The sequence below is a fragment of the Rattus norvegicus genome, chromosome 19 (assembly GCF_021556685.1).
Source record: "Rattus norvegicus strain SHRSP/BbbUtx chromosome 19, alternate assembly SHRSP_T2T, whole genome shotgun sequence".
In the NCBI taxonomy this organism is placed as follows: domain Eukaryota; kingdom Metazoa; phylum Chordata; class Mammalia; order Rodentia; family Muridae; genus Rattus; species Rattus norvegicus.
In genome coordinates, this window is record NC_141552.1 from 49123083 (window position 1) to 49144685 (window position 21603).

A 21603-nucleotide genomic window follows, 5' to 3' on the forward strand; every position below is an offset into this window, starting at 1 on the left:
AACTTTTTACCTTGTATTTGAAGAGTCTAAGAAATAAGTCAACATTTTATTTGATTGTTTATTTAGAAGAGTTTTTTTTTTTTTTTTTTTTTTTTTTTTGGAGCTGGGGACTGAACCCAGGGCCTTGCGCTTGCTAGGCAAGCGCTCTACCACTGAGCTAAATCCCCAACCCCTTGTTTTTGTTTTTTGAGACAGGGAAGAGCTCACTGTGTAGCTGGCCTGGGATTTGCTCTGTAGCCCAGGCTGACCATCTCATCCTCCTCAGTGCTAAAATGATAGGTATATGCTACCATGTAATATTAGTAATTATTAAGGGTTATTCACTATATATTTAATTTATAGTCTATAAAGACTTTATATTTTCAAATATTTTTTGTTGTTTGTTTGTTTTGTTGTTTGTTGTTGTTCTTTGTGTAGTCCCAGCTGTCTTGGACCTCACTCTGTAGACCAGGCTGGTATTGAACTCACAGAAATCCTCCTGCCTCTGCCTCCTGTAAGACATGCACCAAAACAGCTGGCTTGTTTTCAAATCTTAATCATATATAGCTCTTGTGGGTAATGGCATCATAGAATCTTATGAGACTTAAGGCACAATGTATTAACAGGGAGGTGACATCATATTCAGGGCTTGGGAATGTAGCTCTTTTATTCTTAGGTTGTGTCTTTTTGTTGTTGGTTGGTTGACTGGTTTTTGGTGGTGGTGGTGTATGTGTGTGTGTGGAGGGGGTTGTTTTGTCGCTGCTGCTGTTTTTACTAACATGCGCTAGCCCTGGGTTCAATCTTCAGAACTACTTGGGACTCCCTGTAATTAATCCAAGCACTTTTGAGGCAGAGGCAGGAAGGTAATGTGGGAGTTAGATTTATGTATCAGGAGCTCACAGAAGTTAAAAAGTGATCAAACAATAAAAGTGTTTTAAATATCACTGAGTATCAGTGATGGTTAAGAATATCAGATTTCGGGATTGGGGATTTAGCCCAGTGGTAGAGCGCTTGCCTAGCAAGCGCAAGGCCCTGGGTTCTGTCCCCAGCTCCAAAAAAAAGAAAAAAAAAAAAAAAAGGATATCAGATTTCGGGCTGGAGAGATGGCTCAGGGTACTGACTACTCTTCCAGAGGTCCTGAGTTCAAATCCCAGCAACCACATGGTGGCTCACAACCATCTGTAATGAGATCTGATGCCCTCTTCTGGTGTGTCTGAAGACAGCTACAGTGTACTTATATATAAAATAAATAAACCTTAAAAAAAAAAAAAGAATATAAGATTTCAAGCTGGAGAGATGGCTTAGTGGTTAAGACCACTGACTGCTCTTTCAGAGGTTCTAAGTTCAATTCCCAGCACCCACATGGTAACTCATCTGTAATGAAATCTGATTCCTTTGTTTGTGTGTGTGTGTGTGTGTGTGTGTGTGTGTGTGTGTGAGAGAGAGAGAGAGAGAGAGAGAGAGACTGTCTATGCATATATATGTATGTATATGTATATATAATAAAAAATTTAAAAAATAAAGAATATCAATTTCTGCCAAGTAGAGGAAGGTAGATCTCTGTTACATTGAGGCCAACCTGGTCCACATAGTGATCCAGGAAAGCCAGAGCTACATAGTGAGAACTTTTCTCAAAACAAAACAAAAAAAAGAATATCAGATTTCTGAAGGTGAAAAGGAATAAGATTTTAAAATATAGAGGTTGAAGATGGGTATAGTGGCACATGTATGTAATCACAATCTCAGAAAATAAGACAGGTAAGAATATCATGTAATGAGACCCTGACTGGAGCAAACTAGAGGTTGGAATAGACTGAAGAAGATAACAGCTCTGATTCCCATACTCCTGAATGTGTAGGTCCCAGCTTTCCTGGGTGTGTTTACTTTTAGGTTGTGGGGTTTTGTTGCTGGTTGGTTTTTTGTTTGTTTTGGCTGGTTTTGTTTTCATTTTTTTGAGCTGGTCTCATTGTGTATCGCTGACTGGCTTGGAACTCTAGAAGATCTGCCTCTCTCTGCTTCTTCTTCCTGAGTGCTGAGATTAAAGGCGTGCACCATCATGCCCAGCTGCACTCAGATGGTAAAGCAGTACTGTGATGAAACTCATCTCTGTCCTGAATAAGGAAGAGTGCTTCTGTAATTGCAAAAAATAAGCACTATGATCAGCAAATTAGAGGTGTTGATTACTTCCTAATGGTATTAATTAAAAGGCAAGCAAACAGGAGAGGCTATGTTGCTTTGATATTACCATCTCATGAATTGGGAGGATACTATGAAGATGTAATTCTATTGATATTACATATCAAAATGAAAATCAGTAGAGTCCCAGAAGAACTTTGGATTGGCCTAGATAGAACCAAGCCTTAGCCTCAAACTTGCTGAATAGCAAAGGATGGCCTTAAATTCCAGGTTCTTCTTTCTTTACTAACTACATCCTGGGGTTACAGGCATGTCCTACCACATTCAGTTGGCTTGTCTCCTTTTTCATTCACAGTAAGCAACCAGTGACATAACCAAGGTCTCCACTTAACCAGAGTTAAGGAATGAGAGTAGTCGGCCATCCTGCCTGCCTTCTCTCTTCTCACCCCCACTCCTTTCTTCCTTTTCTTTTCCTAGCCTTTCTTTTTTTCTTCCTTTAAGATAGGTTCTAACTTGGAAATCAGAGAGCCATGTGCCTCTGCCCCCTGAGTGCTCGGATTAAAGGCGAGTGTCACCAAGAATGGCCTTATGTATTGGTTTTGTGTATTGTAGTGTTAATTAATTAATTTGTTTATTGATTTCTTAGAGATTTTGGTAGTTTTTTGTTTTTACATTATTTTTTCCTATTTTTTGTTTTGTTGTTGTTTTTCTTTAGGCAGGGACTTGATAGCCCAGGCTGCTCTTTTATCTTTGTTCTGCTGAGTACTGGGATTACAGGTGTGTGCTCCCTCATCTCTTCCTCAGTTTTTCTCTTAATAGCTGCACAGTGGTAGAGGATCGAACCTACCACATGAGAGGCAGGTTTCAGATTGGGAATCCTAGATTCTGTGCTTTACAGGCCACAGGATTATTTTTGATGACTTTTCGTGTTTGTTTTTTTGTTTGTTTTTTAGCAGTCATCCTCTTTTTTGAGACAGGGTTTCTCTGTGAAATCTTGGCTGTCCTGGGATTGACTCTGTAGACCACCATGCTGACCTCAAACTCAGAGATCTGCCTGCCTTTGTCTCCCGAGCACTTGGATTAAAGCATGTGCCACCACTGCTCAGCCATTAATCTCTTTTTAAATTATGTTTTAAACACTTCTCATGTATATGTGCACATCCAAAAATGAATTTTTGTGTCATAAGCATTGTACTTGCTGTGCCCCATATTTGGAGGTCAGAGGACAACCTCATTCTCAGATGTCAGTCCTTGCCTTCCATCTTGTTTAAGAGAGAGTCTCTGCTTATGTCAGACTAGCTGGTTCATAAGCTTTTAGAATTCTCTGGTCTACCATCTCTCAATTTGCTGAAGCAGAACTGCAGTTACAAAGGGCCTGACCTGTTTGTTTATTTGTTTGTTTGTTTGTTTGCACAGGTTCAGGCCCTCACAGTTATGCAGCAATCACTTTACCTAAGGAGCCAAATCCTCAACACCTCCATATTTAATTTTTAAGTTAACATAAAAGTAGTAGGTTTCTTTATGGCTTTTTTAAAAGTTTTATTTATTTATTATATATGAATACACTGTAGCTGTCTTCAGACACAACAGAAGAGGGCATCAGATCTCATTACAGATGGTTGTGAGCCACCATATGTTTGCTGGGATTTGAACTCAGGACCTCTGGAAGAGCAGTCAGTGTTCTTAACCGCTGAGCCATCTCTCCAGCCCTCTTTATGGCATTTTTGTACATAAATGTCATTTACTTTGCTTTTGAGACAGGGTCTCTCACTAAGTATAAGTAGCCCTGATTGGCCTAGAACTTGCAATGTAGACCAGGCTGACCCCAAACTCAGGAGATCTGCTTGCCTCTGCCTCAGAAGTGTTGGGATTAAAGGTGTGTGCAATTATGCTTAAGTCTGTTTTTGTTTGTTTGCTTGGTTTTTTTGTTGTTGTTGTTGTTGTTTTAGTGATAATATATACATAATATAAAACCTGCAAAAACCATAAAAACAACTAGTGAACTGGGTCAGTTGGTAAAGACACTTGCTGCTAAGCCTTATGACCTACCTAAGTTGGTTCCTTAGGTCCTGAATAATAAAAGGAGAAAGCCAACTCCCACTAGCTGTCCTCTGATCTCCACACATGCACCTGGCATATATCTGCACTCACACAAACTGAATGAATGTAATTTTTTCTAAACTAAAAATGTGTGTGTGTGTGTGTGTGTGTGTGTGTGTGTGTGTGTGTGTGTACATGCATGTATGTTTACAACAAATAAAACATTTTACATGAATTTTCTTTTGTAAAGACATTGAGTTCATCCCCATTGTGTTATAGTTATGTATCCCAGAATTATAGAATTAGGTTATGTGATAATCATTTTGTAAGCTATATAATAACATTTGTCTTAATCCTTTATTTTTCAGTTTTGATGAAGCAAGAACAAAGAGAAGATACTGATTTGTCTTCAGTTCCATCCTTGCCTGTGCCTCATTCTGCCCAGACCCAGAGGCCTTCCTCAGATACAGGGCACCCCCATGACAGTGCATTGTCTGCACCAAGAAGCTTGATTTGTCCAGTGCAGCCAGCATATGCATCTATGATAACCTCCACCCATTTGCCACAGTTGCAATGTAGGGATGAGGGTGCTGGCAAAGAACAGCACATAATACCATCTTCGGTCATGCACCAGCCTTTTCAAGTTACACCAACATCTCCTATGGGGTCTTCCTATCAGTCTATACAAACTAATATGTATAATGGTCCAACTTGTCTTCCTATGAATCCTGCCTCTAGTCAAGAATTTGATCCAGTTTTGTTTCAGCAGGATGCAGCTCTTTCTAATTTAGTAAATCTTGGCTGTCAACCACTGTCACCAATACCATTTCATTCTTCAAATTCAGATGCAACAGGACATCTTTTAGCTCATTCACCTCATTCTGTGCAAACCCCACCTCATCTGCAGTCAATGGGATACCATTGTTCAAGTGCAGGACAAAGATCTCTTTCTTCTCCAGTAGCAGCCCAGGTCACAGGTCAGCCTTCTTCCCATTTACAGCCTATCACATATTGTCCTTCACATCCAGGGTCTGCTACAGCAGCTTCCCCAGCAGCCTCTCATGCTCTTTCTAGTTCACCGATTTCTGGGCCACCGTCCCCTCAGCTGCAGTCTATGCCTTACCAATCTCCTAGCTCAGGAACTGCCTCATCACCATCTCCAGTTACCAGAATGCATTCTGGACAGCACTCAACTCAAGCACAAAGTACAGGGCAAGGAGGTCTTTCTGTACCTTCATCCTTAGTTTGTCACAGTTTGTGTGACCCAGCATCGTTTCCACCTGGTGGTGCAGCTGTGAGCATTAAACCTGAACCTGAAGATCAAGAACCTAACTTTGCAACCATTGGTCTACAGGATATCACTTTAGATGATGGTAAGTGCCATCTCCTCCCCACCTCACCCTACTTACCCTACTTCTGTGAATGTGCGTGTGTTTATATATTTTGAGTTAAGCTGGCCTTGAACTTACTATATCATGGAGAGTGACCTTAAATTTCTGATCCTCCCAAGTGTTAAGATTATAAGTATGTACCACCAGACCCATGTAGTATTAGAAATTGACCCCTAGGATAGGATTGGTGGTGGTGGTGGGGTTCGGTTCTTGCAGAACTAAAACTCAATGTCAGGTCAGGCTGACTTCAACTATATGGTGATCTTTCTTCCTCAGCCTCCTAAATGCTGTAATGACAAAAGTGAGTCACCACATAAGTTACCTGTAACACCATATATAGTTATCTGTACTATCATCTAGTGAAAATCCTAAAGATTCTAGAACTGGATATAGAATTTTAGTTTTCTCTAATTCTATATTAATCTGTCTTAGGAAAATAATTCTAGATCAGCTATCTGGATCAGGAACTGACCTAGACCTTGCTTATCTCCTGTTACAGGTTTATAGATGCACTAGATCCATCCATAATGGAAAAGCTGTCAGTAATGTCTGGTCATAGGGCTGAAGTGTTGTCTCCCCAACTAGCTCATAACTTAATTAACCCATTCATTCTAGCTTAAGTCTACCACGTGTCTGGTTACCAATTCTCAGTTTCATACATCTCACTCTATCCCAGAGTGCATCTCTCCCTATGGGAACTCTCCCCTCCCATTTCCCGCCTCAGCTCACTGGCCAATCAGCTTTTTATTGGCAGGTGATGTTTCCATAACAGTACACAGAAGAATCTCTCTACATACTCACATGACATTCATAACCTGTAACTCCAATCCTAGAGGATCCAGTGCCGCCTTTTGTTTTTGTAGGTACTGTATGTGATGCACAGACATACACGCAAGCAAAATACTCATATATGTAAAATAAAATTAAAAAAAAAACATTTAAATGTAAAGTCCTAAGCACATAGGGCAAAAAAGACAATATGTAACCTGTACGTTTCTGGGGCCTTCTAGTCACATCTAATATCTGATTATATGGTATAGGCAGTCAGAATTATTATAACGCAAGTATAAAAGATCCATGTTGGAAGGTTAGCAGAAATATGTATGACAGATTTCATAGGAAGGATTTCACAAAGTTTTCATAAGTCAGTGATATTTGAAGATGAATATATGTTTTCAGTAAATTTGAATCAACGGGCACCTGACATAATAAAAGCAAATTTGCCAAGGAGAGTGTAACTTTTTGGCAAGGGAACAAATGGTAGAGTAGAAGATGGTTTTCAAAGACATGAGGGAGATATTCCAGGTCTTTGTTGTAAACATAAAATAAATAAATATATATATATTAGAGCAACTCAAAGTAGCATCTTTCTGTTGTCTATTTCTGGTTGTCTGATCCAGTCCTTACCATTCTGCTACTTCTGAGTAGGTGATAACATGTACCAGTTGTAGTTATTGCAGTTGAGCCCAGGCTAGATTCAGGTTTGTTTATTCTAGACTTAGCTCTTATACCATTACAAGCTGCTTCTCAGTATGATATGGGTGGTAGGGGTGCTTTTCTAAAGGTATTCATAAATTATATTGGATTTTTATTTGCTAATTTGTCTTAAGACATAAGACAAGGTCTCACTATGTAGCCCCACCTGGCCTTCCTCAGCCTCAAAGAGGATGGCTAACCTGGGCTACAGTTTGAAACTGTATCAAATAAACAAACAAAAAATCCACAATCCAAAAAAAGAAACATAACAAACAAAACATTCCCAGATTGAAGCATCATAGAAGGCAGACTGGCTATTGAATTTTCTCATTGCCACATATTGAAGAACTTGATAAAAGTTGATTGATGTCAAGCTATAACTGGAGGGCAAAAAGTAACCAGTACTCTGGCCACTGCAGATACTGAGCTGTAAACTCTTCAAGTGAATTTTTTTCCAGATGCACATTCTAGGCTAGTGTTTTACTGTAGAGCCAAATTCCCAGCCATTTGTCAGTTGACTTCTTGTTTTGCTTTTCTGTGAATTTCTGTTGTTTTTCAAGACAGGATTTTACTATATAAAGAGTGCTAGCCTTGAGCAGAGATCCACCTGCCTTTGCATCCCAGCTACTAGGAGGGATGAAAGGTGTGCACTTCTATACCTGTCCCATGTGTCTGCTCTGGAGATAGAATTTTTTTGAGCCTTTCTATGATTTTAAGGCCAGCCTGGTCTACAGGGTGACTTCCAGGATAGTTAGGGCTACACAGAGAAACCCTATCTTGAAAAATTCAAAAATACTTGGGGGGGAAAAACCCAAACCCCTGTGTTATGCTGCATTGTGCTCCAGATTTTGAACCAATTGATATATATTAAAACATGATTTTTATAATGTAGAAATAATCACAGTTATATTTTAAATGTTTAAATTAAGATTATTTTATTGTGTAAAGGTATCTTTTACTCATCTGAAGTAATTATTATCTTGGAGCTTACTGCTAAATAAACCCACCCTTTCAAGCTCTTTCTGATGTCTGACTAGCTGGTTCAAACTGGGTTCTTCTAGCTTTCTGACTGAATTGCTCTCCTTGGCCTCACACTCTAACTGTAGCTATCTATCTAATCTTCTGGCTCCTTCTCATTCTCTGTAAAACTGCCCTGGTAAAATTGCCTCCTCTGCACCAACTGACCTGAAGTCAAGAACAAACTCAAGTCCACTGCACTGCGCTCATTGCACTGACTCCCAGCTCAACTCTGCAGACTGCCAAACTCAACTGACTGAACTTACAGAACTGCCCTCCAAGTAGAAGTCACTTTCAAACATCACTGCTCCCTTCTATACACTAGCCTCACTTGCACAGTTTGAGATTAAAGGTGTGTACTAAGAGCATGTTTGTTTTCCAGCCAGAGGGATTAAAGGTGTGTGGTCCCTTGCCAGAGCAGCCATGTTACTGGATTAAAATTCCTCTGCAGTATTATAAAACTGGACTTTTAGTTCAGACCTTTAATTTGTGATTGTGCTAAATTCTGTTTCAAGTATCCTTTTAGTTTTTTCCTCCCACTTGTCTTCCTTTGTTCTTAGATTAACAGAACAACAGCTGCAGCTCTTCCATCAGAGAAGAGGCTGCACATTTAACATAGTTCAGACTGCTGCTGTGGTGAAACTGCCACTGCCACTTGCTGGCTCTGTGCAACAACATGCTGATCCTGAATGTAGGTCAGTTGCTGATTTGACAGTTAACAGTCTAGATATCACTCACTGCTTCAGCTCTATATGTACTAAGTGTTGACAAGTAGGTGCTTGCTGGGTTTGTTTTCCTTGGTTGTTTAAATGTAGAACCTTGCTTACAGCCCAGGCTTATCTTGAATTCATAACTATCCTACCTCTGGCTTTCAAATGCTGAAATTATAAATGTCTGTGACAATGCCTGGGTTAACAGATGTCTTTTAAAAGCAAAGGAGTAATAAACACAAGGGGTATAGAAGACTATTGTGGAGGATGAGTAGAAAGGTCAGTGTTTTGGTGCATTTATTGGATAGTAGGTTCGCTGGTATTTCTTGCATTTACTACATTTTTATGTATTTGTGTATATGTATATGGACAGGAAAGTCCCTGGAAATGATTGTAGAGGTCAGAGAATAAGTTATAGAAGTCAGTTCTCTTTCAACCATATGGGTTTCAGGAATCAAACTCAAGTTTGGTAGCTAGTACCTTCTAAGCCATCTTGCTGACCCTAGGTAATTATTTAATATGTACTTAATAGTTTATTTAATACTCATTTAATTTATTTAATATTTAATATGTTTTATTTAAAATTTAAATAATAAAGCAGTGTTTATATTTATATAATAAAGGAAGCCATATGTAGCCAATAAGGAGGGGATATCATCAATGATATATATAATTACTCCATTTATGAGTTCTAGGGGTTATAGGAGGGTAGATAATATTGAACTTTTCCTTTAACTGAAATACTAGGACCTCTGTTGGCTACGATGTATCATCAGCCTTCAAACATATTTATGATGAAGACTTTTAAAGGTGGAAGAACTAATAAAGAATGCTGCGGGGGCTGGAGAGATGGCTCAGTGGTTAAGAGCACCAGCTGCTCTTCCAGAGGTCATGAGTTCAATTCCCAGCAACCACATGGTGGCTCACAACCATCTGTAATGGGATCCGATGCCCTCTTCTGGTGTGTCTGAAGACAGTGACAGTGTACTTGCATATGATAAATAAATAAATCTTTTAAAAAAATGAAAAAGAAAAGTAGTCTGGGAATATATAGCAAAAGATTCAGAACCTTAAGATTCTAGCACCCTGGAATATGCAGTAAGAAAAGGTAGTTTCAGCTGGGTGTGATCGTACACACCCTCAATCCCAGCGTTTGGGAGGAAGAGGCAGAAGGATCTCTGCCAGCCTGGTTCATTATATAATGAGTTACAGGACAGCGGGGCTATACAATAAAAAGACCTTGTCTAAAAGGGAGAAAGGAAGCAAGCAAGGAGGAAAAAAAGAAGAAAAAGAAAGCAAAATTAACTTCTAGATCCAGTGAAGAAATATTTATTGTTATTTCAAGTGAGTTTATGTATCTCCAGAAAAACAATTTAATTGTACCCTCTCTTTAAAAAAAGAAAATGCTGCATATAGTGGCATGCACATTTTTAATCACAGTGCTGGAGAGGCAGAGGCAGCCAGATCTGAGTCTGAAAAAGGTCTGGGCTACATAGTGCATTCTAGGACACCAGAACTACACATTGAGACTCTGTCTCAAAAAACAAAACAAATCAAAAAATTAACTTTTGTATGTGTGCATTGTTTTGTCTGCATGTGTGTCTGTGTACCACAGTGTGTCCCTGGTATCCTCACATTCCATTCCTTGCAACTGGGGCTACAGATAATTGTGAGCTGCTATATGTGTGCTCGGAATTGAACCCCAGTCCTCTGGAAAAGTAGGCAGTGCTATTAACTACACAGCCACCTCTCCAGCCCCAGTTGGAACCTTTTTCATAACAGGATATAAAATGTAAATTATTAGGCTTATTGGTCTATACCAATTCATTCATTGATCAGAGAGCTAAGCATACTTACAGTGTTCTGTGACTACAAATATTATGACTGGAATTTGAATCTAGCTTTGTATAAAATTTAAATACGTTTGCATGTGTTTTAAGTAGTTTCTAAAACAGCTTTAATTCATTTCTTGAGATTCTGGATTCTGTAAACATAAGAGTAGGTTTGTAAAGTCTGCTCTAGGTAAGATAGAAAAGTCAGTTTCTTAAAAGCTATGCTATTCTATTTTACAATTTGTATCTTTTCAAATTAGATGGATTTTTTTCATTTGTTGTGATCATTTAGATTTAGTTATTTATTTTATATATATGAGTGCTGTCGTTGTCTTCAGACACACCAGAAGAGGGCATCAGATTCCATTACAGATGGTTGTAAGCCACTATGTGGTTGCTGGGAATTAAACTCAGGACCTCTGGAAGAGCAGTCAGTGCTCTTAACCACTGAGCCATCTCTCCAGCTCCCAGGTTCTTTTGTTCTTATACCTTTGGTAACATTTCCTGTGTGGTTGAAGAAGGCTGGAGAGATAAAAGCACTTCCAGAGAACCCAGGTTCAACTCAGGTGGAAAGGATCTGATGCCCTCTTCTGGGCTCCTGGAGCACTGCATGCATGGATCATACAGACGTTCAGGCAAGCTCGCGCTCTCTCTCTCTCTCTCTCTCTCTCTCTCTCTCTCTCTCTCTCTCTCTCTCACACACACACACACACACACACACACACACACACACACACACAATCTCAAGAAGAGATACCTCATTTACACCTGAGCATTCAGCAGTAACATTCTTCAACTTGTTATGAGTTATGAGTTTGCCCTCCCTCAGAAAAATCCAAAAAGAGTGTTTTAACAAGTGTGAGGAATTGAGATATCAAAGTTGTTAAGGATAATTTTTGCAATATTATCAGGAGAAACCAATCTGGAAAAAAAAGCCTTTTGCTTTTGTAAGATATGCCAACATAATTGGCCTCATCTGTTACAGTGAATCAAGTACACATTAGGTAAATCCCAACTAATTCTCAGTTATCTAATTTTCAGGGTTTTGGCCCATCCCAAGTAGTTGAACTGAACTCCTTGGAACTTTGTGTGGTTTGAGCAATACCTTCAGAGACAGAGGGACTCGTTATAAGCAGGTTTGAGAGGATGTAACTAGGCCACTGGATGAAAAAGCATAGGATCAGTAACTCTCCTAACTTGCATAGATACCAGACACAAAACAGGGTAGCATTTAAAGTTGTCAAGATTTTTCCCCTTTGGCTACATGTCTCTTCCGGCTGTGCTTTCCCTCTCCCTGCTTTTGGCTACCTTCCTGCCCGCCAATGTACAGCAGCCACTGTCATGCTGAGATCATCTCTAGGCACTGGAGAGTTAGGCCACTGAAAGGCCAACTCATGTAGCCCACAAGTCCACCCACAGCTCTACCACTATGTGCTTTTGTAGCCTGCAGTGCTGCTTGTTTTTTTGTTTTCTTTTCTGTTTTTGTTTGTTGTTGTTTTTTCTTAATGTAAAGCAGCTAAACCCAAAGCAAAAATGGGAACATTCTCTTACTCCGCAAACCCTCCCATTTCTTCCTGAAGTAGCCAAACATTGTCTTTTTCTTCAGGAAACCAAGGCCATGTCTCTTGAACATAATCTAAAAACTGATGAAGCTACAGTGCTGCCATTCTACTTCTGAGGTTTCCCCAAACCTCCTGGTGTACTGACATATAGCTCCTAGCTATAGATGCCACTTGTTAGTCTGCTGTCCCAGTGTTTTATACCTAATTGAAATGTGCTCCCCTCTATTCCTTTATTTGTTCCTTTATTTTTATTTCTTCCCTGTGTTTATTCCATTGCCTATGTAAGCATGCTTCTTACAACAGCATTCTTCTGTGTAACCAGTAAGAATTTCCTGTAGTTGTGTGTCCATGTTCATGTTCCTGATCAGGACCCCATCCTGGTGCCACTTTATTGGGTCCTTGCACAATCTAGGGAATTGACGTGGCTGGGGCAGTAGAGGAGTGAAGAAGTGGCAAACATGAACACACAGGAAAGCTGGGGTTGGGTGGACTTGAGCTCTCTGATAGAGAAACCTTAGTACTCCAGAAACTCAGCATTTTATTGTGTACTATTGAGCAAAGAGTCAGTGTTCTGGTACACAGCTGAATTGTCAAGCTGGGTTTAGCTAATAATCTCAGTAGGAGCGATCTCTGTAGGGGAACAGCTATGGTGAATATTTTCCTGTTGGTGCCAGTGGAAATCAGAAGAGGGTTTAAGATGCTTTCAACCTGGAGTTGCAGGTGTTCCTTTGCAAGAGTGACAGGTGCTCTTTACCATAGGACTGTCCTTGAAATAGCTATATAGCTGGGGCTGGATTTGAACTCCTGATCTTTCTGCTTTCACTTAGTAAGTGTTGTTACTAAAGGGGATTCTATAGTTTTCTTATTTGTTTTGTAGTGCTGCAGGTGGATCCCAAGACTGTGTGTGTGTGTGCGCGAGGCAGTTGTCTACCACTGAGTCACACCCAACCCTCTTACAGTGTCTGTCTGATTTTGATCCTGAGTAATGCCTTGCAGTGAGTTAGGAAGTACTCTGTTCTCTTTGATTTTTTTTTTTTTTTTTTTTTTTAAGTAGGGAAGGTGAGTGAAAATCACTCTTATTTGATCAAGATTTATTTGTACTTATGTGTTGGTGAGTGTGTGGGTGGGTATTTGTACATGGGAGTGTACAGGTGCCCTTGGAGTCTAGGTCCCTGGAAGTGGAGTTTTTTGTTTGTTTGTTTGTTTGTTTGTTTTCTTTTTTTTCCGGGGCTGGGGACCGAACCCAGGACCTTGCGCTTCCTAGGTAAGCGCTCTACCACTGAGCCAAATCCCCAACCCCTGGAGTTTCAGGCCTGATAGGATATGAGAATCAAATTTGTGTCCTTCCCTAGAGCAGTGTGCTTATGACTGATGAGCCATCTTTTCAGTCCTGAAGTTTGTTTACTATAAACACTGCTTCGAGGAATTAGAAGGATGTTTGGAAGACTGCTGCTTTCTGCAAAGCACAATCTTGAAGTAATGCCAATTTAGCCAAGTCCCAAAAGGCCTCAGTGTCTGCTGACCTCTTCGCTTGTTCCTCTACTTCTAATGGATATGTTGATTTACCCACAGTCACACATCCCACTTTGAAGTCCATTTTGGAGGATTACTTTTACAACAAGGTCGGGCACTCTCAGGGTACTTTTAATTGATCTCTTAAAAAAAAAAAAAAAAAAAAAGAGGGGCTGGGGATTTAGCTCAGTGGTAGAGCGCTTACCTAGGAAGCGCAAGGCCCTGGGTTCGGTCCCCAGCTCCAGGAAAAAAAAAAAAAAATAGAACAACAACAAAAAAAAAAAAGAAAGAAAGAAAAAAAAAAACTTGAGGCAGTAAAAAAAATTACAGAGTTTCTGGGGTTTGTTTTGTTTTTAACTCCCTTAAGAGAGTAAATTACTACAAATTGGCTCATCTTATGTTTGCTCAAGATAAGGGTATTAATTAATGTTTATGGATGCTGCATACAGATCCTTTCCTTCAAAAGTTGAATTCTTGTGTTTGAATTTATACAGTAAAGGCCTGGAATCGTTCTTTTTTTTTTTTTTAAGATTTATTTATTATATATAAGTACACTGTTGCTGTCTTCAGAAACAGCAGAAGAGGCATCAGATCTCATTATAGATGGTTGCTAGGATTTGAACTCAGGATGAGCTCTTAACCACCAAACTATCTCCAGTCCCTAGAATCATTCTTATAGGTCAGAGAAACTTCTTATCTTGTGAACTTCTTATCTGCTATGATATTTAAAACTGAATTTACATTCTTAAAGCCATAAAATTATAACTCATTTAAAAACATTACCTTTTTAATTAAAAATCATCTATTATGCCTGGCAGTGGTGGCAAATGCCTTTAATCTGAGCACTCAAGAGGCAGATCCAAGTCAATCTCCAAGTTCTAGGACAGCCAGGGCTACACAGTGAAAGCCTGTCTGGAAAAAAGAACAACAAAAGAAATCATCCATTACCTAAACTATCTGGACTCCAGTATTAGATTGTCTAGTAAATGTGGGGAGCCATTATATGTAACAGTAATTGACAAGGAAAAGAGAATTTAATTCCTCTTACTTAGGAAACAAAACAGAAAACAGTACTGGGCAGTGGATTAAGTTCACCCTCTGGTTTGTTCCATTCAGTAGTGATGTTGTCTTCTTTGACACAGACCAGTTTATGTCTGACTTGGAACACCAGCCATCAGGTTCAACAGAGAAATGGCCTAATCACAGTGAGTTCTCATGTCCAGTTCCTTTCTGGCGAATCTAGAGGGTGAGTGTTGATTGAAATGTGTCATTGTTCTTGTACACTAGTCTGGTATTTGCATGCCATGGCTGGATTTGCATGTGCTACAAAGGAGGGGTATGCACAGGCATCTTCTTGGTAGGCCCTTAATGTCTTTGTCTTTGTAGGTGCACTTTCACTCTTACACTAAGGCTCCCACACCTGATCTGCACAATTTAGTTCTAGGGTTTTTTGTTTTTGTTTTGTTTTGACAGGGATTCTCTCTGCCCTGGATGTTCTAGAACTACTCTCTGTACACCAGACTGACCTGGAACTCAGAAATCACCTGCCTCTGCCTCCTGAACGCTGGGATTAAAGATATGTGCCACTACCACCGAGAGTTTAGTTTTAATGAGAGGCAAGTGTTTAAATAGATTTGTTAGAACAAAGGAGACTTACCAGTACATATAAACCTTATTTATGGCTCATGTACTGTGTAAGTTTGTTTGCTAGGCTGGTGAAATAACTCAGTGGGTAAAGATACCGGTCTCTGGCCTAGCCTGAGTTTAGCCCCTAGGACTCATGTGGAAGAAGAGAACTGACTCCCTTGAGTTGTTCACTAACCTCCCTCCATGAATGCACTGTGGCATGAGCACATAGATGTGGGTTCGCATGCACACGTGCACACACACACGTGCACACACATGCATACCCACATACAAGTTTAGTTGCTAGAGTATTAAGTCTATACAGTTCTGATCAAATACTCCTAAGTTAGATACAAGACTATATGGAATAGAAATAAAACAGGAAATTGTGTCCAGTTTTTGGAGATAACCTAGAATATTTATCCTTGGTCTGCCTTTAGACCCACATTTGTCCTACTGTAGTTCATCTGTGGCTCTACTTGGAAGAATTCCAAAGCCATAATAACAGCATAGTTTCTGTGAAATAGTACCGAGACCTTTGGCCTCAACCTCAGTGCTGTCTAGAAACAGTCTTCCCTCACTATTAGATCAGCTCCTTTTTCCAGTTCTGTTAAAGACACTCAAAGAATGTGGGATAGCATCGTGGTGAGTACCCATATTCCCAGGTACCTACTGAGGAGGCTGAATAAGAGATTCTCAAATTCAAGGACCCTCTGGGAAGCATAATGAAAATGTCTCAGAGTTAGGTTTTGTTTGTTGTCATCTCCTGCACTCTTTCTTCTTCTAGGACAGTCTTCCCATGTAGCCTTAGGTGGCCTGAAACTTGCTATTTAGATCAAACTGTCCTTGAACTCAAGAGATCTGCTTCTGCCTCCACCTCCTAATACTGGGATCAAAGGCATACACTACTAAGCCCCACCCAAAAAAGAAAATTATTGCAGTGCTTGTCTAGCACGTAGAGAAGTCCTGTTCAATCCTCAGTGCTGGGGAGAGGGGAAGCATGTGATAGAAAGATTCCAATGACCTAAATGGCATTTGCATTTGATTTTCAGATTGTTCTCTTTTATGCATATGAGTATTTTGCCTGCATGTATTTCTGTGTACCACATGTTTGCCATGTGTGCCCTTGAAGGCCAGAAAAGTGCACTCCTTCTGTAACTAGAATTATAGACAGTGTCAGTGCTATTAACATATATGTAGAAAAGGCCTTAGATGGCATGATTAATACTCAGGATTTGAGGATTTTTACAAAATCCTATTTTTTGATCTTGCTATGTGTACACCACATCTGTATGGTTATCTTTAGAAAACAAAAGAGGGCATTGTGTCCCCTGGAATTGTCATTACAGGTGGCTTTGCACTACCACATGGTACTGGAAATGGAGCCTGTTGCTCCATTGCAAGAATGGTCTATACTCCCGAGCCTTCTCTCCAGCCCCAGTGTTTTAGGAGTTTGAGGTCTCTTGATTATCAGAAAAAAACCTTAGAACCCTGGATTTCTGGCTTCTTTCAAAAGCTAGGACTACTCTGTTGTCCCATAATTCCTGTCTAATTGTGATAGAGACAGAAGTGTTAACTAGAGGAGGATGTGTGCCTTAGTCAGTGTTACAATTGCTATGATGAAACACCATAACCAAAGCAACTTGGGGAAGAAACGGTTTATCTCACTCAGAATTTCATATAACAGTTCATCACCAGAAGCGGTTAGAACTAGGAGGAACTAAAGCAGGGACAGAACCTGGAGGCAGGAAATGATGCAGAGGCCATGGAGGGGTGCTGCTTGCTGGTTTGCTCTCTGTGGCTTTCTCAGCTTGTTCTCTTATAGAATCTAGGACCACCAGCCCAAGGGTGACTCCACCCGCAATTGACTGGCCCCTTCCATTTCAATCACTAATCATGAAGATGCCCTACATGTTTGCCTGCACCTTGATTTTTGGTAGCATTTTCCCAATTGAAAAAAAAATAATTCTAGTTTGTGTCAAGTTAACAGAAATCACAGTATGGAAAACTCTACAGAATTATAGCTAGAGGACTTTAAATAATTTAGTGTTGGGAGTGGTTGGTTTGTATCTTTAATTCCAGCCAGCACTCAGCAGGCAGAGTTAGATTGATGGATCTCTGAGAGTTCAAGGTCTGCTCGGTCTCCATAGTGAGTTCCAGTTCTAGCGTTTAACCCTATGTTCTTCCCATGTGTAGATCAACAATTTGTCATTAATGATGTTTATCACTAGTTATGTTGGTTTAAAAAAAATGTATGTGTGTATAGTTAGCAGAATGGTAAGAACACAGAACAGAGACCAAACTCATTCAAATGCTAAACTCTGGGCTGGAAAAATTGCTCAGTGGTTAAGAGCACTTGCTCTTCCAGAGGACCTGGGTTGGGTTCCCAGGATCCACAACCTGCACTTTTACCACACAGGTGCTAAACACACAGATTCAGGCTTTTTTAAAAAAATGTTAAGCTGTGAAAGAATTAGGTAGAGATGGGAATGTGGAAGCTAATGTTTCGTTTTGTTGCTTGTTGCTTGAGATGCTGATTTATCCAGATTAAGCACAGAGAAGATCCAGGAGTGTAAATGATGGTGATTAATGGAAAGTAGATTAATAGAGACGGGTCTTGCTAAGGAGCTGGCAAAGGAGTGCGTGGAGTAGAATGAATTATATGATTTATACATTTAGCTACAAGAGTAATTTTGGGCTAGCAGTAAATGAGATCAGTTAAAGATAGACTGACTCTTCTTTGGGGTTAGGGATGGGGCTCACCTAGCATGCAAGAGGCTCCTAAAACTCATAGCAAGAGTTTATGGAAGCTTCTGAGTTCCATGCCTTAACCCAAATTGAAAAAAAAAAGGAATTACTTTTCAAATTTCAGTTTTCCTTGATAGGCAAGGGTACAAGCCAATACTTTAATGTTATTTCATGTAGTATAGTAGTACCATGTATCATGTAGCATAGTCTCAGATTTCCTCTTTGTAGAATGGGCAGTTGGTTGTTTAGTTTGCTTTTCAAGACAGGGTTTCTCTGTGTAGCCCTGACTGTCCTGGAACTCACTCTGTAGACCAAGCTGGACTCGAACTCACAGAGATCCCCCTGCCTCTGCCTGAATGGTCCAAACTGACTTGTGTTTTTGTTTTTGAGACAGGGTTTCTCTGGGTAGCTTTGACTGGCCTTGAACCCATTCTGTAGACCAGGCCGGCCTGGAACTCAGGGATCTGCCTGCCTCTGCTTCCTGAGTTCTGGAATTAAAGGCATGTGCCACCATGCCTGGCTCTGACTTTCAACTCTCAATCTTCCTACCTTTTGCCTCCTAAGAACAGAATGGCATCTTTTTGCGGGGCACAGGGTCTTACCATGTAGCTTTAGCTCACTATGTAGATCAGGCTGGCCTCTGACTTAGAGATCTACTTGCCTTTGCCTCCTGTGAGCTGGGATTAAAGGTATATGCCACTAGCCAGGTCAGAATGAAGTCTATTTATTTATTTATTTAATATATCCGAGTACACTGTCACAGTCAGATCCCATTACAGATGGTTGTGAGTCGCCATGTGGTTGCTAGGAATTGAACTCAGGACCTCTGAAAGAGCAGTCAATGCTCTTAACCACTGAGTCATCTCTCTAACCCTAGAATGAAATCTTAACCATTAGTATTAGTATTACATCTCCCTTAATTAGTTGTGAAAAAAAAATAATGTTGCACTTTTTCTTTATCTAGTATTAGACCTAGTGTAAAAAGTGAAGGTTATCTTCTGGTCCTTGTGCATATTTTCAGTGTATTTTATAGTTGAAAGCCTTATAGAGGTCAGGATTTTGTAGAGTTTTTAAGGTTTTGTCTGTTTATTTTTATGTATATGAGTACTCTGTCTGCATGTATGCCTGCATGCCAGAAGGCATCACATCCCAGTGTAGATAGTTGCGAGCCGTCATACAGTTACTGGGAATTGAACATAGGACCTCTAGAAGAGTAAGCAGCCAGTATGTTGTTGTAAAATTATATATATATAAAAAAAGGGGGTTGGGGATTTAGCTCAGTGGTAGAGCACTTGCCTAGCAAGCGCAAGGCCCTGGGTTCGGTCCCCAGCTCCGAAAAAAAGAAAAAAGAAAAAAAAATGCTGTCTTTTCCCCCCACACACTAGATCCAGCACCGTAGTGCCCCAAGATAAGATATTTGGTAGACATCTTCATCTCAGTCAGCAAAGCTTCTCACCTGCTCTGTTCCAATCCCATATCACACTGCCAATGTCTCCTCTCTGAGCCATCAGCAATCTCTCTACCCATCTAGTTCCCAAGGCAGGCTTCACCATGCCAGAAATATACATCTCAATTCCATGGCAGCCCATTGTCTCCACCACCACAAACTCTCTTAAACTTAAATCACCATATGAAAGAATACAACACAATAGCCTCTGATCCAATTGATAAGGTATAATTTCCCACCTAACATACAAATCCCTGTACACATCCATCCCTTAAGAATATTCATAACGGGCTGGAGAGATGGCTCAGTGGTAAAGAGCTTCGACTGCTCTTCCAGAGGTCCTGAGTTCAATTCCCAGCAACCACATGGTGGCTCACAACCATCTGTAATGGGATCCGAAGCTTTTTTCTGGTGTGTCTGAAGACAGCTACAGTGTACTCACTCTACAGTGTACTCACATACGTAAAATAAATAAAAATTAAAAAAAAAAGAATTAGAGACTAGGGTGGGAGAGATGGTTCAGTGGTTAAGAGCATGCTCTGCTCTTCCAGAGGTCCTGAGTTCAAATCCCAGCAACTACATGGTGACTCACAACCATCTATAATGGGATCTGATTACCTCCTTTGGTATGTCTGAAGACAGCTACAGTGTACTTACATATAAATCTTTAAAGGAAAAAAAAAATAGAGACTAAACAACAGAGCCAAACCATTTCTCAAAAAATATTTTTAAAAGGCACTGGAAGGTAGGGGGAGAAGGATCAGTTGCATGCATAGCAAGCTTGAGGCTGCCCAGGGTTGTAGGAGACCCTGTCTCAAACAATAGAAAAGAACAATAAAAGAAGGGATGAAAGTTTAAAATGTTGAAAAAGCTTAGGCTGATTATCTACTTAAGACACCTACTTAATGCAGAACTTTAATCCTAGCACTTTGGAGCCAGAGGCAGGTTGGTCCCTGTGAGTTCAAGGTCAGCTTCCTTGACATAGCAAGTTCCAGGGCAGCCAGAGTTACATAGACCCTAAAAGTAATTTAAAAATAAATAAACCTCCATATTCTGTGATGCCGTTGTGGTGTTGAGCTTAGTGTCTGCTTTGAGATGTGTTCTCACCATGGAAATGCCTGGTCTGTGACTGGATTGTACACCAGACTGGCCTTGGATTTAGAGATTTTTTACCTGCCTTTACCTTCTGAATGTCAGGATTAAAGGCATGGGAGTAATACTTGGCCTTTATTCTGTTAATATTTGTTGAACTAGCATAATAGGGAGCCCAAATTGTAATGAATTAATTAGATTAGGACTCTCTGGTATCTCCTAGTAGTTCAGAGATGAAGACTCCTTTTGATTTCTTATTTCTCTTTCTCCCAAGTTCTATCAAGGCAGTTACCACTTTGACTAAATCTTAATCCACTGAAAGGAGTGGAAGGGAGAAGAGGAAAGCCAGGCAGGTAATGAGCAAGATAGACTCTCCTTTATTGTCATATTACATTAGAGAGACCTTCACTAGCTACAAGGGAAGCTGAGAAGCACTCTGAAACTGGATTGCCAAGTGACTAGCTAAATAAACTTCAACTACTAGTGAAAAGTGCATGGTGCTGCACGTGGTAGTGCATACCTTTAATCCCAGCACGTGAGAAGCAGATAAGGTAGATTTTTGAGTTGGAAACCAGCCTGGTCTACATAATGAGTTCTAGGGCAGCTAGGGCTATGTAGAAAGACTGTCTCAATAAACCAGACAGAAAAGTATTGAAACAGCAGAGATATCCAGATACCTGCTGAGTATTTTAGAAATTATTTTTGTCTTTAGCTTGAGAAGGCACATTGATCAGATTTTAATAAGTTAACAAAAAATATTTTTTTGAGACAGTCTAATGGTAGATCAAGCTATCCTTAACCTCCTGACCCTCCTGTGTCCAACCTAAATAGTCTCCCCATATCCCCTCCTCCTTGAGACAGGATGTCTCTAGTATGTAACTCTAGTTGTACTGGAACTCACCATGTTGACCAGGCTAGCCTAGAGTTCACAAAAGATCCACCTGTCTTCCTCTGCTGGGATTAAATAAGAGTCCAAATAGAACCCAAAATCCATTACAAAGATGAAAGAAAGGCCCTTTGAATCCATCCTTTACA

The 21603-nt window shown here is 40.1% G+C and overlaps 1 protein-coding gene and 2 long non-coding RNA genes across 23 annotated transcripts in view; 1 reads left to right on the top strand and 2 right to left on the bottom strand.

Moving 5' to 3' along the window:
- Nfatc3 (nuclear factor of activated T-cells 3) overlaps positions 1-21603 on the top strand; it is a 74505-nt gene that overhangs the window by 46351 nt on the left and 6551 nt on the right. For 8 of the 21 annotated variants that reach the window (XR_015643419.1, XR_015643416.1, XM_087594872.1 and 5 more), the window contains 1 exon segment: positions 4524-5528. Coding sequence is in view for 16 of the 21 variants with exons in the window: in XM_087594872.1 (XP_087450998.1) it covers positions 4524-5528 (1005 nt within the window). In the remaining 5 variants the exon portion in view is untranslated. 21 annotated transcript variants of the gene reach the window in all.
- On the bottom strand, positions 12192-13901 carry LOC147999437 (uncharacterized). Its single transcript, XR_015644117.1, has 2 exons — positions 13421-13901; positions 12192-13076 (listed from the first exon to the last, which is right to left on the bottom strand). It is a non-coding gene; the product is annotated as an uncharacterized LOC147999437 (long non-coding RNA).
- Positions 18426-20292, bottom strand: LOC147999438 (uncharacterized). Its single transcript, XR_015644118.1, has 2 exons — positions 19842-20292; positions 18426-18783 (listed from the first exon to the last, which is right to left on the bottom strand). It is a non-coding gene; the product is annotated as an uncharacterized LOC147999438 (long non-coding RNA).